The sequence below is a fragment of the Mixophyes fleayi genome, chromosome 8 (assembly GCF_038048845.1).
Source record: "Mixophyes fleayi isolate aMixFle1 chromosome 8, aMixFle1.hap1, whole genome shotgun sequence".
Classification (NCBI taxonomy): Eukaryota; Metazoa; Chordata; class Amphibia; order Anura; family Limnodynastidae; genus Mixophyes; species Mixophyes fleayi.
In genome coordinates, this window is record NC_134409.1 from 59,650,040 (window position 1) to 59,665,986 (window position 15,947).

A 15,947-nucleotide genomic window follows, 5' to 3' on the forward strand; every position below is an offset into this window, starting at 1 on the left:
TGGGTAGACACACAGCTATTTTATTGGGCATCAGACTGTATATGGTAGTATGAGATGTTATGCTGACGTTTGGCTGCACTGTTATACATCATTGTTTCAGATATAAAAATGGGAAATAAATACTAAATAATACTAAATAAATATGGGGTTCAGCTTTTTGACACGTAGTGGGGTGGGGAGAAAGAACCAGGTAACAAATAAGAAAATAACTTCCTGTGGGTCAAAAAGGTGCGGTGTGAGCATAGTTTATGAATATTCTTCCTCCTACACAAAGCAAACAAGGGTTCCAGTTATTTAGGATGATTTTTCTTGCTCACTACATTAAACTTGTGTCGCTTAGCTTAGTCATCCAGCTACCTCGGTGCAACCTTTTGGACTAAAAACAATATTGTGAGGTGTTCAGAATAGACTGGAAATTAGTGGAAATGAATGTTATTGAGGTTAATAGTGTAGGAGTGAAAAAAAACCAAAATAATGGATTTTAGCACTTTTTATGCTTTTTTTAAAAAAAATCAGAACCCAAAACCCAAAATCAGAACCAAAACCTTTCGTGGGGTGTTTTGGCAAAACAAATCAGAACCCAAAACCTCAAGCTATTTAGAACCCAAAACCCAAAACACCAAAAGTGGCCGGTGCACACCCTTAATTTTAACAGTAAGCACACCATGGGGTATATTTACTAAAGTGCCTGTTTGAAAAAGTAGAGATGTTGCCTATAGCAACCAATCAGATTCCAGCTATCTTTTATTTAGCACATTCTACAAAATGACAGCTAGAATCTGATTGGTTGCTATAGACAACAACCCCACCTTTTCAAACCCGCAGTTTAGTAAATCTAGGCCTATGTCTCACATAAATCAAATTAAACATCACGACCTGGTACTTGTACTCAGAACACATTGATCATGTCACAGAAATATGAATATATTAATTCTATCCTATCAGATGTAAATGATTAGCATAATATTGATACATTTTGCGCCTCAGAACAGCTCCTATAAAAATTTTAGGTGCCAATTTGCCCACAGCCATTTCTCCGATTTTGTCGAACTTGCTGATTATTGTGGTGGATTTGCCTTTGCTGACCCCGTTCCTGGTTCCAGAAATTGTGTTTTGTTGCAGCTGATTGTTCTTTTTAAATTGTTCTATTCGCGCCAGGATACCGTAAATAAATAACTGCTTTTTTTAAAGCAGAGCTTTTTTTCTTTTTTTATTACATTAAAAATTATATTCTCCAGTAAGTCTAGGAAGCGTAGGAGATTTGTTTCCCCACAGGACTCGAGTGAGGAAGAGCGACGTGCTCAAGATCATTATTGGGACAGAACAACTTCCATCTGCTTCAGCAGCCGCCATACCCGAGGAAGAAGAGGAACAGTACATGGGTCACCAGGATTCAACAAATGAGAAAGATCCAGGTGAGGAATCAAGCAGCGCAAATCACGGTCTACAATTTTGTCCATATCACATTTTAAGGTTATTTTAAATAATTATAATTGCATAATTTATAGCTATACTTTCAGTGACATGTAAACTGTATATTACAATTTAAGTTACTGCATAGTTACTGTATGCAATGTGTAATATAAATAGGGATGAGCGCACTCGGATTTCCTGAATCCGAGCCCACCCGAACGTTGCGGATCCGAGTCGGATCCGAGACAGATCCGGGTATTGGCGCCAAATTCAAAAGTGAAACTGAGGCTCTGACTCATAATCCCGTTGTCGGATCTCGCGATACTCGGATCCTATAAATTCCCCGCTAGTCGCCGCCATCTTCACTCGGGCATTGATCAGGGTAGAGGGAGGGTGTGTTAGGTGGTCCTCTGTGCTGTTTAGTTCTGTGCTGTTTAGTTCTGTGCTGTTTAGTTCTGTGCTGTTTAGTTCTGTGCTGTTTAGTTCTGTGCTGTTTAGTTCTGTGCTGTGCTGTGCTGTGCTGTGCTGTGTTCTGCAGTATCAGTCCAGTGGTGCTGTGTGCTGTGCTCTGTCCTTCTGAGGTCAGTGGTGCTGCTGGGTCCTGTGCTGTGTCCTGTTCAGTCCAGTGGTGCTGTGTCCTGTGCTCTGTGCTTCTAAGGGCATAGTTATTTCCCCAATATTCCCCTGTGTTTAAAAAAATAAAAAAAAGTTTTTTTAAAAAATACCAAAAACTACTTTAATATTTTTTAATTACCACAAAATTTGCACAACCAATCCTGCAGTATAAGCCCATTGGTACTGCAATATTACCAAGTTCACACATTCAGCAGTAAAAGTCCAGTGGTACTGCAATATTACAAAGTTTACACATTCTGCAGTATCAGTCCAGTGGTGCTGTGTCCTGTGCTCTGTCCTGCTGAGTTCCGTAGTGCTGCTGGGTCCTGTGCCGTGTCCTGTTCAGTCCAGTGGTGCTGTGTCCTGTGCTCTGTGCTTCTAAGGGCATAGTTATTTCCCCAATATTCCCCTGTGTTTAAAAAAATAAAAAAAAGTTTTTTTAAAAAATACCAAAAACTACTTTAATATTTTTTAATTACCACCAAATTTGCAAAACCAATCCTGCAGTATAAGCCCATTGGTACTGCAATATTACCAAGTTCACACATTCAACAGTAAAAGTCCAGTGGTACTGCAATATTACAAAGTTTACACATTCTGCAGTATCAGTCCAGTGGTGCTGTGTCCTGTGCTCTGTCCTGCTGAGTTCCGTAGTGCTGCTGGATCCTGTGCCGTGTCCTGTTCAGTCCAGTGGTGCTGTGTCCTGTGCTCTGTGCTTCTAAGGGCATAGTTATTTCCCCACTAATCCCAAGTTTTTTAAAAATAAGAAAAAAGTAAAAAAAAAAAAAAAATTAAAAAAAAAAAAAATATATAATAATTATAACCAAATTTGTAAAACCAATCCAGCAGTATAAGTCCATTGGTACTGCAATATTACCAAGTTCACACATTCTGCAGTATCTTGTGCTACATATAATGGAGACCAAAAATTTGGAGGATAAAGTAGGGAAAGATCAAGACCCACTTCCTCCTAATGCTGAAGCTGCTGCCACTAGTCATGACATAGACGATGAAATGCCATCAACGTCGTCTTCCAAGCCCGATGCCCAATCTCGTAGTACCGGGCATGTAAAATCCAAAAAGCCCAAGTTAAGAAAAAGTAGCAAAAAGAGAAACTTAAAATCATCTGAGGAGAAACGTAAAGTTGCCAATATGCCATTTACGACACGGAGTGGCAAGGAACGGCTTAGGCCCTGGCCCGTGTTCATGACTAGTGGTTCAGCTTCACCCACGGATCTTAGCCCTCCTCCTCCTCCCCCCCCCCCTACAAAAAATTGAAGAGAGTTATGCTGTCAGCAACAAAACAGCAAACAACTCTGCCTTCTAAAGAGAAATTATCACAAATCCCCAAGGCGAGTCCAAGCGTGTTGGTGGTTGTCAAGCCTGACCTTCCCATCACTGTACTTCCCATCACTGTACGGGAAGAGGTGGCTCGGGAGGAGGCTATTGATGATGTAGCTGGCGCTGTGGAGGAACTTGATGATGAGGATGGTGATGTGGTTATTGTAAATGAGGCACCAGGGGGGGAAACAGCTGATGTCCATGGGATGAAAAAGCCCATCGTCATGCCAGGTCAGAAGACCAAAAAATGCACCTCTTCGGTCTGGAGTTATTTTTATCCAAATCCAGACAACCAATGTATGGCAATATGTAGCTTATGTAAAGCTCAAATAAGCAGGGGTAAGGATCTTGCCCACCTAGGAACATCCTCCCTTATACGTCACCTGAATAACCTTCATAGTTCAGTGGTTAGTTCAGGAACTGGGGCTAGGACCCTCATCGGTACAGGGACACCTAAATCCCGTGGTCCAGTTGGATACACACCAGCAACACCCTCCTCGTCAACTTCCTCCACAATCTCCATCAGATTCAGTCCTGCAGCCCAAGTCAGCAGCCAGACTGAGTCCTCCTCAATACGGGATTCATCCGAGGAATCCTGCAGCGGTACGCCTACTACTGCCACTGCTGCTGTTGCTGCTGTTAGTCGGTCATCTTCCCAGAGGGGAAGTCGTAAGACCGCTAAGTCTTTCACCAAACAATTGACCGTCCAACAGTCGTTTGCCATGACCACCAAATACGATAGTAGTCACCCTATTGCAAAGCGTATAACTGCGGCTGTAACTGCAATGTTGGTGTTAGACGTGCGCCCGGTGTCCGCCATCAGTGGAGTGGGATTTAGAGGGTTGATGGAGGTATTGTGTCCCCGGTACCAAATCCCCTCGAGATTCCACTTCACTAGGCAGGCGATACCAAAAATGTACAGAGAAGTACGATCAAGTGTCCTCAGTGCTCTTAAAAATGCGGTTGTACCCACTGTCCACTTAACCACGGACATGTGGACAAGTGGTTCTGGGCAAACGAAGGACTATATGACTGTGACAGCCCACTGGGTTGATGCATCCCCTTCCGCAGCAACAGCAACAGCTGCATCAGTAGCAGCATCTACAAAATGGCTGCTCATGCAAAGGCAGGCAACATTGTGCATTACAGGCTTTAATAAGAGGCACAATGCTGACAACATATTAGAGAAAATGAGGGAAATTATCTCCCAGTGGCTTACCCCACTTAGACTCTCATGGGGATTTGTGGTGTCAGACAATGCCAGTAACATTGTGCGGGCATTAAATATGGGCAATTTCCAGCACGTCCCATGTTTTGCCCACACCATTAATTTGGTGGTGCAGCATTACCTCAAGAGTGACAGGGGTGTGCAGGAGATGCTTGCGGTGGCCCGCAAAATTGCTGGACACTTTCGGCATTCAGCCAGTGCCTACCGCAGACTAGAGGCACATCAAAAAAGCTTGAACCTGCCCTGCCATCACCTCAAACAAGAGGTTGTGACGCGCTGGAACTCCACCCTCTATATGCTGCAGAGGATGGAGGAGCAGCCGTATGTGTAGTGTAATGCAGATCTGTTGAAGGTTTTTTATATATTTTATTTTGGTGCCCAGTGCCCACTCCTCTACGCAGTCCAGGTACAATTATTGGTGCGAATCATAAAAGTTCAGGGTTTTTAAGATATTGTGGTGACCCACTCCTCTACGCAGTCCAGGTACAATTATTGGTGCGAATCATAAAAGTTCAGGGTTTTTAATATATATTGTGGTGACCCACTCCTCTACGCTGTCCAGGTACAATTATTGGTGCGAATCATAAAAGTTCAGGGTTTTTAATATATTGTGGTGACCCACTCCTCTACGCAGTCCAGGTACAATTATTGGTGCGAATCATAAAAGTTCAGGGTTTTTAAGATATTGTGGTGACCCACTCCTCTACGCAGTCCAGGTACAATTATTGGTGCAAATCATAAAAGTTCAGGGTTTTTAAGATATTGTGGTGACCCACTCCTCTACGCAGTCCAGGTACAATTATTGGTGCGAATCATAAAAGTTCAGGGTTTTTAATATATTGTGGTGACCCACTCCTCTACGCAGTCCAGGTACAATTATTGGTGCGAATCATAAAAGTTCAGGGTTTTTAATATATTGTGGTGACCCACTCCTCTACGCAGTCCAGGTACATTTATTGGTGCGATTCATAAAAGTTCAGGGTTTTTAATATATATTGTGGTGACCCACTCCTCTACACAGTCCAGGTACAATTATTGGTGCGAATCATAAAAGTTCAGGGTTTTTAATATATATTGTGGTGACCCACTCCTCTACGCAGTCCAGGTACATTTATTGGTGCAAATCATAAAAGTTCAGGGTTTTTAAGATATTGTGGTGACCCACTCCTCTACGCAGTCGGGGTACAATTATTGGTGCGAATCATAAAAGTTCAGGGTTTTCAATATATTGTGGTGACCCACTCCTCTACGCAGTCCAGGTACAATTATTGGTGCGAATCATAAAAGTTCAGGGTTTTTAATATATTGTGGTGACCCACTCCTCTACGCAGTCCAGGCACAATTATTGGTGCGAATCATAAAAGTTCAGGGTTTTTAATATATTGTGGTGACCCACTCCTCTACGCAGTCCAGGTACATTTATTGGTGCGATTCATAAAAGTTCAGGGTTTTTAATATATATTGTGGTGACCCACTCCTCTACGCAGTCCAGGTACAATTATTGGTGCGAATCATAAAAGTTCAGGGTTTTTAATATATTGTGGTGACCCACTCCTCTACGCAGTCCAGGTACAATTATTGGTGCGAATCATAAAAGTTCAGGGTTTTTAAGATATTGTGGTGACCCACTCCTCTACGCAGTCCAGGTACAATTATTGGTGCAAATCATAAAAGTTCAGGGTTTTTAAGATATTGTGGTGACCCACTCCTCTACGCAGTCCAGGTACAATTATTGGTGCGAATCATAAAAGTTCAGGGTTTTTAATATATTGTGGTGACCCACTCCTCTACGCAGTCCAGGTACAATTATTGGTGCGAATCATAAAAGTTCAGGGTTTTTAATATATTGTGGTGACCCACTCCTCTACGCAGTCCAGGTACATTTATTGGTGCGATTCATAAAAGTTCAGGGTTTTTAATATATATTGTGGTGACCCACTCCTCTACGCAGTCCAGGTACAATTATTGGTGCGAATCATAAAAGTTCAGGGTTTTTAATATATATTGTGGTGACCCACTCCTCTACGCAGTCCAGGTACATTTATTGGTGCGATTCATAAAAGTTCAGGGTTTTTAATATATATTGTGGTGACCCACTCCTCTACGCAGTCCAGGTACATTTATTGGTGCGAATCATAAAAGTTCAGGGTTTTTAATATATATTGTGGTGACCCACTCCTTTACGCAGTCCAGGTACATTTATTGGTGCGATTCATAAAAGTTCAGGGTTTTTAATATATATTGTGGTGACCCACTCCTCTACGCAGTCCAGAAAGATACCTTGTTGCAACGTTTTGGACTAATAACTATATTGTGAGGTGTTCAGAATACACTGTAAATTAGTGGAAATGCTTGTTATTGAATGTTATTGAGGTTAATAATAGCCTAGGAGTGAAAATAAGCCCAAAAACTTGATTTTTAAACTTTTTATGTTTTTTTCAAAAAAAATCCGAATCCAATACCTTAAATCCGAACCGAGACCTTTCGTCAAGTGTTTTGCGAGACAAATCCGAACCTCAAAAATAACGAAAATCCGGATCCAAAACACAAAACACGAGACCTCAAAAGTCGCCGGTGCACATCCCTAAATATAAACAACAAAATGTGCGGGCGCTAATAAAATTTAGATGCTGAAATCAAGCTGCAGCTATTAAGTGCAGGTTCTGGATCCTGCTAAATCACAACAATGCAGATAAAGAAAGATACATAAATAGCGCAAAGCTTGAGATCTTCTGTAAAACAGTTTAATAGCTATTATAAAACTTAATAGTACATATATAAAAACTGAGACTGCAATGATATCTATTGAAAAGACCAGTTATAGCGATATTGTTAACACAATCTTCGATTAGAGTGCCAATTGTATGCTAGAAGATGTAAAATTCAGTAAGAATATGATCCAGCACAATATAGTATAGTAATAGATTGCCTGTTGGCTGGCTATGATGACAGTCCGCACAATGATATGTGCATATCCACTTGTAATTGCAATTACATGGTGTATGTTAAAAATAAAAACTTATAACGTAGTTGTAAAAGGCTGATTGATAGCAACTACGCTAAGGCGATAGTCCGCACAATATATTGTGCATATCTATGTCAATTAGTACAACAGGTATATGTAAAAAAGCAGTGAGCTCAATAGTATGTTTGAGAAGATGTTCCAACCTGTTAGTATCGCCAATATTGTCCTGCTGGAATCCGCCCACGGCACTTTGTTCCGTGTAGTAAGATAAGCGAGGGTGAAAAAAATCAAACCCCGGGGTTTGTAAAGTGGTCCATAAAATCCTGGTTTCCAAATAATGCAGCTCAAGTGTCCTGACACGTTTCTCGGCGTTAGACCGCCGTTCCATCAGAGGTTTCCTCTGATGAAACGGCACCCCTCAAAGTCAAGAAACCTGTAAGAAGCAGTTCAGTGACTACCGTAAGAGAACCAAGGTGCAAATAGTGAAGACAGGCAGAGTTTCCATTGGTAGGAAGAGGTCCAAGGTCCATTTGGATCAATGACAAGTGAAGTTGCGTGATGACCTGAACATATCGGATTAAGATATTTCGCCAGTGAAAACCCTGAAGGATGTCTCCAAGTCTCATGGTAAACTTTGCAATAATAATTTTTAAAGTGCAAAACATACTGTCCCAAAACATTAGCAGAACCAATCCATTCACATAGCTGTAAAAATGTACTATAATATTGGGTCTAATCAAACATTTTTTTTTATTTGTGTGAATTTTGGCATATTCTTATCCATAACAGCTGTATGATATATTTTAAAAAATACTAATTATTGTTGTCTAAAATGTATAAATTACTTTGCAATAAATTTCCACAGACAGAAGAAATGTAACATAGAATTAAGAATGACAATCTATCATTTCAGATACGCCAACCTCAATGTTCATTGACGAATCTGTACATGACACAGAAGAAAGTAGTCCTGTCATTGTAAATGAATAATTTTCTGGGTCCTCAACTGTATCTGTCAGAGGTATTACAGTTACAGCATACTACCAAGAAACCACTCATGTTACCAAATGTCATTGCACAAATCTTCAATTGCATGAAAATTATTTCCTTTATCTCCTCAGTTAAACGAAGAAGACCGTTTGTGGAAGAACTCATAGAGCATGGAAGTACTGAAGACACTGTGATCAATTTGGAGGCTGTGTCCCTAGAAGTAACTACAAGTGAAGATGTCTTTACAGTGGAAAGGGAAGCACACACAGCCACAATTGAGGCCCACGACAGTACGCAACCTGATTCTGATACAAGCACAACTCAGGCCCATGACATCGTTGTTGTTGGACTCAGAGACAATTGAGGTCATGGAATACACAGTGCCAACACCAGAAGCGGCGAACACACCTTCACATGAACTTCAAATGTCACCTGAACCAATATAGCATGAGCAACAATTTCATCATGGTGCATGTGATCAGGAGTCAGTCACAGGCTCCTCTTTGATTGGCATGGTTCTCAACAATCTCAGGCAAATTTTGGACAATCAGGAAATCTTGGGCCAAACACTGCTGCAACAGGGAATGCTTAAAATGGAACATTCAGCTGCAATTCAAAATGTCCAAGTAGAACATCATCAAATGTGGTCCACTTTGAATGAAATTTTGACCGCCCAGCAACAGGCGGCTGCTGCGAGCCTTGCATTTTCCACCTCTCTGCCACTCATCGTAAATGACATGATGCACAGAAATGCCCAACAGAGTGCTCCAACAACATCCCAACCATCTGTTGTACAAAGCTCAGTCGCATCGGGTAAGTAGCTTTTGCATCTTGAAATCTCTCTCACTCTCTCAGTGTCCTTTTTTCCACTGCTTTTACTTAGAGATGTTCACTGACCCCTGTGTTTTGGTTTTGGATCCTATTTAACCAACCAACCAACAAACCAAAATCAGGCAAGTAGCTTTTGCACCTTGAAATGTCTCTCACTCTCTCTATGTCCTTTTTTCCACTGCATTTACTGAGTGTGTGTGTGTGTGTGTGTGTGTGTGTGTCCTCACTCTGACTCTCGCTCTGATAGATTTACTGGCCTTGTATTGTTCTAAATATTCTTCATCTATTTGTAGAGTCTTGTGATTAAAGTCAAGGGTGTTGACAGTCTTCAGAAGATAACATGTATCATTATTAAGATCCAGACAGCAGCCTACTGAATTAATCAGAATGTGTAAATGTAAGTAAATCTTAATTAAAAATAATTTTAGTCTTGGTACGGCAAGTAATTGTGTACTTTTCTAATTTACATATATCTTACATATCGTTTATAAATTATCTGTACTTTATCTACCAATAAAACTCAAATCTGTTTTATACATTTCTACAATGCAATATGTAACTATTCACTTATGGTGATTTCTCTTTTGTTACAGATGTCAATTAACAATCTACAACATTCAAACACCCATTGTCCTTGCAGAAAATAACATGGCATGGCATAGAATGAATCTCCGCCTCAAGAATTTTTAGTGGCACAAAATTTCAACATCATTATGCAGACATCTTTCCAAATCTACCATCCAAAATTATTAAATAGACTGTATGCATTAAGGACTTTATTTGTAAAATCTCAAACATATTATATAAAGATTCAATATTCATTAATACATTTGCAATGATTTAATTCAAGACATTTTTTCAACATATTATATTGTGTGGATATTACATTTATTCACAGAGTATTGTACAGATATTTGGGTGCATTGTATAGGTATACATTAATATTCAGTGGTTAGTGTAAATGAACACCCCTGTTCAACCAAATTATGATGTAGGTTCACACTTAAGTTCACAAAGTAAATATGGAGGTATAACATTAGACAGGGGAACAACTGTGAGTGATAATATTAGCTGGGGGTATAACAGAGGAAGAACATAAATTGGTGGCACAACTATGAGGAATAACATAAACCGGTGGCACAACTATGAGGGATAATTCGATTATCCACTATAAAACACGGTCATGTAAAATTGCCATTTAATGCTGTAGAATAAGCTTGGTAATTTGAGTGGTTAATTTGGCTTTTCCTGCCTCTGTTACAGAGAACGGATATTGCTATGCATTACTTTGTTATACCTGCTTTCTATTCTTATGGTATCCACATTTGTGACCCATTTGTTCCCTTAAAATGTTGCATTTAATAAACGGCATTCTGCCATGTTATTAAATCTGTGAGAGGGGGGGGCATGGTATTTGAGGGGCTACATTTTAAAAAGTTTTAAAACTATTAAGCTGAAATTTGGGATGTGAATGTAGAACTGTCCATAGGTGCCGCATGCCAAATTTCAGATAAAAAGAATAAAAAATGACAAATAAGTAATAATATAAAGTTCAAAATATCACCGTTTTTTTCCACTTCCTTGTTTTACATAAGTCAGTTTTTCTGTTTTTTTGGGAGAGCGTAACTCAGTGTACAGGAGGTTTTAAGACATGGGCTTTGTTTTGTTAGAAAGCTATTAGGGCTGAGGAGTGCCTTTAAGGGTTTAAAATTTTGAGAAAGTTATAGTTTTTTAAAAAATTTGGTAAAGTATGCACCATTTTAAAGATAAAGGATTTCACGGAATGTCATAATGTTGCGCATGTCATATAGAGGTGTGTGCTGGGTGTACTCAGAATGGCTTCACTTGCGAGTGCGAATATGGTTGACCCCTCTCACTAAGGAATTTCCTTCTGTTTGCTGGAGAAATTAGCCATATTTTGTAGGGTACAGGGAGGATGACTGGGGTTATGGGCTTTCGGGGGGACACACTAGCATTTTTAGCTCTGGCACCGCACTCATTATAAAGTTTAATGGGTCATTGTGAGAGGCGGCTGTTACAGAGCCCATTTTAATCTACCCTCCCCCTGAGTGACGCCAGTTAATTTATTCAATGCACTGAGCTGGCAACGGGAGATATGAAACTGCTCCGTGCTGCGGCTGGATCTGAAGAAATTGGATTTATGCTGCAGCGCACAAGAACTAACAGCCGAGGCATTAATAATAGTGGTGTTCTTACTATATACACATATATATCTACCCCAGACCTAAGTAACTCTACACACTACCAAATGTCATCCCAGTTCATAGAACCCCCTCCCCCTAGGAAAAGCCCCTCTCTATAGACTGAAGTCTTAGTCAGTGTCATTCATAGGGAATAACACCTATATGCACAGCAGGGGCATGGGAAAGAAATCTACACCAACTGACCAGTATTCCACACTCCATATTAGTAGGACCAATGAATGGCATTGGAGGCATCATGAAATTAACGAAAACAGAGAACAATTGCGAGGTAGGTAACAATTTGCATTGTATATAATGCAAATAAAAACCTTGTACATGCTGTAGTGGGTAGAGTAGTTACTGTAGTTCTGCCCCAGCAGTGTGTTTGCAATCCCAAAATCTCAACCCCCCCCATTCCCGCAGTGTGTTTGCAATCCCGACCCCCCCGCCCCAGCAGTGTTAGTGATCACAAGCCCCACTACACCAGCAGTGTGTTTGTGATCCCGTCTCCCCCCTGCCCCAGCAGTGTGTTTGCAATCCTGACCCCACCTTGCCCCAGCAGTGTGTTTGGGATCCTAACCATCACTACCCAAGCAGTGTGTTTGCAATCCCGACTCCCCCCACCCCAGCAGTGTTAACGATCCCGACCTCCACTACCCCAGCAGTGTTTGCGATCCCGACCCCCCTACCCCAGCAGTGTGTTTGCGATCCCGACCCCCAGTACCCCAGCTGTGTGTTTGCGATCCCGACCCCCAGTACCCCAGCAGTGTGTTTTTAATCCCGACCCCCACTATTTTAGCAGTGTGTTTACAATCCTGACCCCCACTACCCCAACAATGTGTCTGTGATCCCGACCCCCACTACCCCAGTAGTGTGTTGGCGATCCCGACCCCCACTACGGCAGCAATGTTTGCGATCCCGACCCCCACTACTCTAGCGTTTACAATCCCAACACCTCCCGCCCCAGCACTGTGTTGGTGATCCTGACCCGCCCTGCCCCAGCAGTGTGTTTGTGATCCCGATCCCCCCCTGTCCCAGCAGTCTGTTAGCGATCCCGACCCCCACTACCCCATCAATGTGTTTGCGATCCCATCCCCCCGACCCAGAAGTGTTAGCGTTCCTGACCTCCACTACCCCAGGAGTGTGTGCTTGCGATCCCGATCCCCCCCTGCACCAGCAGTGTGTTTGCGATCCTGAACTGTTCCCCCCACATTAGTGTGGATGCGATTCTGAATCCCCCCTACCAGTCTGGTCGCGATCCCAACACCCTCCCCAGTAGTGTGGTTGAGATTGAAAATTGAAAGTGCCAGCAATGACAACAATCGGTATGTAGCAGAAGAATGTTGAGGATATACAGTGTAATTTTTATTGTACGTCATCATTTTCTTTTTATAGGCTTTCTTCAAATCGCCCTTTTTGTATAGGTTAAGTCGATGTCAGTATAGTGGTAGTCATTAATATGACTACCACCGGTACCGAAAACCACCCTTTAAGGAAGGGTCGCTACTTATGAGCCCAGTGCTGTGTGCTTGTCCCCTGGGCTAAAGTCTACCAGCCAGCCACTACTTGGAAGGTGGGCTGGAGCTGTTTAACTGCCAGAACCTTTCCCAGAGTCTGCTCTCCGGTGCCCTATTTAAAAATATGTTTACATATTTCTTGTTTGACAAACATGTAGAGTTTGAATGTCTGAAATGAGCAGTTGTGTATCAGTTTCTGTAATATAAAGTTACCTAAACTCGCTCCAGCACAACTGGATTAATGGTAGATGGGTAGCACAGGTTTTCAACATACCTGGAGCCTCGGTGTCAGGAGACTCAGTGGGTTGGATAGACTTTTTATCTGAAACACACAGATTGTCAATAAATGTCATTCTAATAGTAACTACACAGTGTAATATATATGGATTTAAAAAAAATATTTTACATTCAATATTTTTAGGTCATTAAAGTTTAACATGCTGTAAAAATAGTTACATTTAATTGAGAAAGGACAGTGAAGTAACACTCTTACTATTGCACTATTGACTAATTTTCTGTAATTTACATAATGCCAGTGTCTTTAAATTTTATCATATTTTCTTTGAGTGCTCTACAATTTACTCTTCCAAGTCATAAAGAAAAGCAATTCTGCTGCATATTTCCTGAAAATTTTTGCAAAATATTGTTCATCATTTATTCTTTCTCTTCTCTCCACCTTATCGCCACTATATGTGTAAGAAATGTCTTCTGATAACACTATGAAAAGGTGTGGAAAAAAAATATAACAGTGATTTATGCTTTGTGCACCTTTGTTTAAAACTGTAAAACTTTTATGCTAAGATAAGCAACATGCATTTTTTCTCTTATAGACACAGGGTTAATCTTTTTAGAGAAGGGATATAAAAGATAATAATTAATTGCTTGCTAAGCAGTGGATTTCTTTCTGTACCTTTAGTGATGACTGGCAATATTAAGCTGAATTGAGATAAGTAACATGTATATAAGAAGGGAGACCCATTGTCCCAGAAAGAAATTCACCAAACATTTTGGGCCTTATTCAGAGTGGAATGTAAGTGTAAGAGTAATTAGCTATGGCAAGTCGCACACAAATCTATGCATATGAATGCTGTATTCAGAGTTTTAAAATGTGTCCATGTTTGAATGAATAGCAGATTTATCCACTTAACAAAAAACACCCCCCCTCAGACGCTTATGTTCAACTTGTGGACAAAAATCTTTTCTTTTATATGTTACAAATGCATCATTTAAAGTTGAATAACCTAGCTAATACAGCAGGAACAACTTCCCGATACTCGCACAAAAAATGTCTACCAGTCAGCCCCTGCTTGGAAGATGGGCTGGTGCTGTTTGACTGCCAGAGCCTGTCCCAGACCGAGCCTGCTCTCTGGTGCCCTGTTGAAAAATGTATTGACATATTTCGTGTTTGAAAAACATGTAGAATTTGAGGATCTGAAATGAGCAATTGTGTATCAGTTTATGTAATATGAAGTTCCCTAAACTCGCTCCAGCACAACTGGATTAATGGTAGCACAGGTTTTCAACATACCGGCAGACTCAGTGTCAGGAGACTCAGTGGGTTGGATAGGCTTTTTATCTGAAACACACAGATTGTCAGTAAATGTCATTCTGATAGTAACTACACAGTGTAATACATATGGATTTAAAAAGCTATTTTACATTCCATATTTTAAGGGCATTAAAGTTTAACATGCTGTGAAAATAGTTACATTTAATTGAGAAAGGACAGCTAAGTAACATTCTTACCATTGCAGTAATTTACATAATGCCAGCTTCTTTAAATTTATCATATTTTCTTTGAGTGCTCTACAATTTACTCTTCCAAGTCATAAAATAAAGCAATTCTGCTGCATATTTCCTGAAAAATTTTGCAAAATATTGTTCATCATTTATTCTCTCTCTTCTTTCCACCTTAACACCACTATATGTGTAAGAAATGTATTCTGATAACACTATGAAAGGTGTGAAAAAAATATATAACAGTGATTCATGCTTTGTGCACCTTTGTTTAAAACAGTACAACTTTTATGCTAAGATAAGCAATATGTGCTTTTTCCCTTATAGACACAGGGTTAATCTTTTTAGAGAAGGGATTTAAAAGATAATAACCACTTGCTTGCTAAGCAGTGGATTTCTTACTGTTCCATTAGTGATGACTGGCAATATTAAGCTGATTTGAGATAAGTAACATGTATATAAGAAGGGAGACCCATTGTTAGAGAAAGAAATTCACCAAACATTTTGGGCCTTATTCAGAGTAGAATGTTAAGTTTAAGAGTAATTAGCTATGGCAAGTCGCACACACACAAGTCTATGAGTATGAACGCTGTATTCAGACTTTTAAGATGCATCCATGTCTGAATGAATAGCAGATGAATCCACTTAACAAAAAACACACCCCTCAGACACTTATGTCCAACTTGCAAACAAAAATTGTTTACTTAATATGTCACAAATGCATCACTCAAACACATACTTGCCAACTTTTCCTCGTTTGCTTCAGGGAGATCCTGGGGGAGGTGGGCATGCGGTGTCGGGGCTTGATGAATCACATCATTTTGGCCCCGCCCTCTTAATGATTGACACGATATTTGCATAATTATGCCCCACCCCCTGACACTTATCTATTTTGGGGGCGAGAACCGGGAGGTTGCCCTGCTCTCCCAGAAATGCAGGAGTCTCCCAGACATTCCAGGAGAGTAGTCAACTATGCGTTAAAGAAAAGCAGCAAATGAATCTCTAGAGACTGAAGTGTCTTTTACATTTCTGTCTCCATTACTGAAGTCATGTAGTCTTACCTGTCAGTCTTTGATTCAATCTTGGTCTCCATGAAAATGGCCACC

General features: G+C 40.6%; 1 protein-coding gene across 3 annotated transcripts in view; it reads right to left on the reverse strand.

Annotated features, from left to right (window-relative positions):
* LOC142099296 (coagulation factor XIII B chain-like) overlaps positions 1–15,947 on the reverse strand; it is a 341,745-nt gene that overhangs the window by 144,289 nt on the left and 181,509 nt on the right. For all 3 annotated transcript variants that reach the window (XM_075182612.1, XM_075182611.1, XM_075182613.1), the window contains 2 exons: positions 14,633–14,680; positions 13,379–13,426 (listed from right to left, as the gene is read on the reverse strand). In XM_075182612.1, the coding sequence (XP_075038713.1) occupies positions 13,379–13,426; positions 14,633–14,680 (96 nt within the window). The remainder of the gene's footprint in view (positions 1–13,378; positions 13,427–14,632; positions 14,681–15,947) is intronic.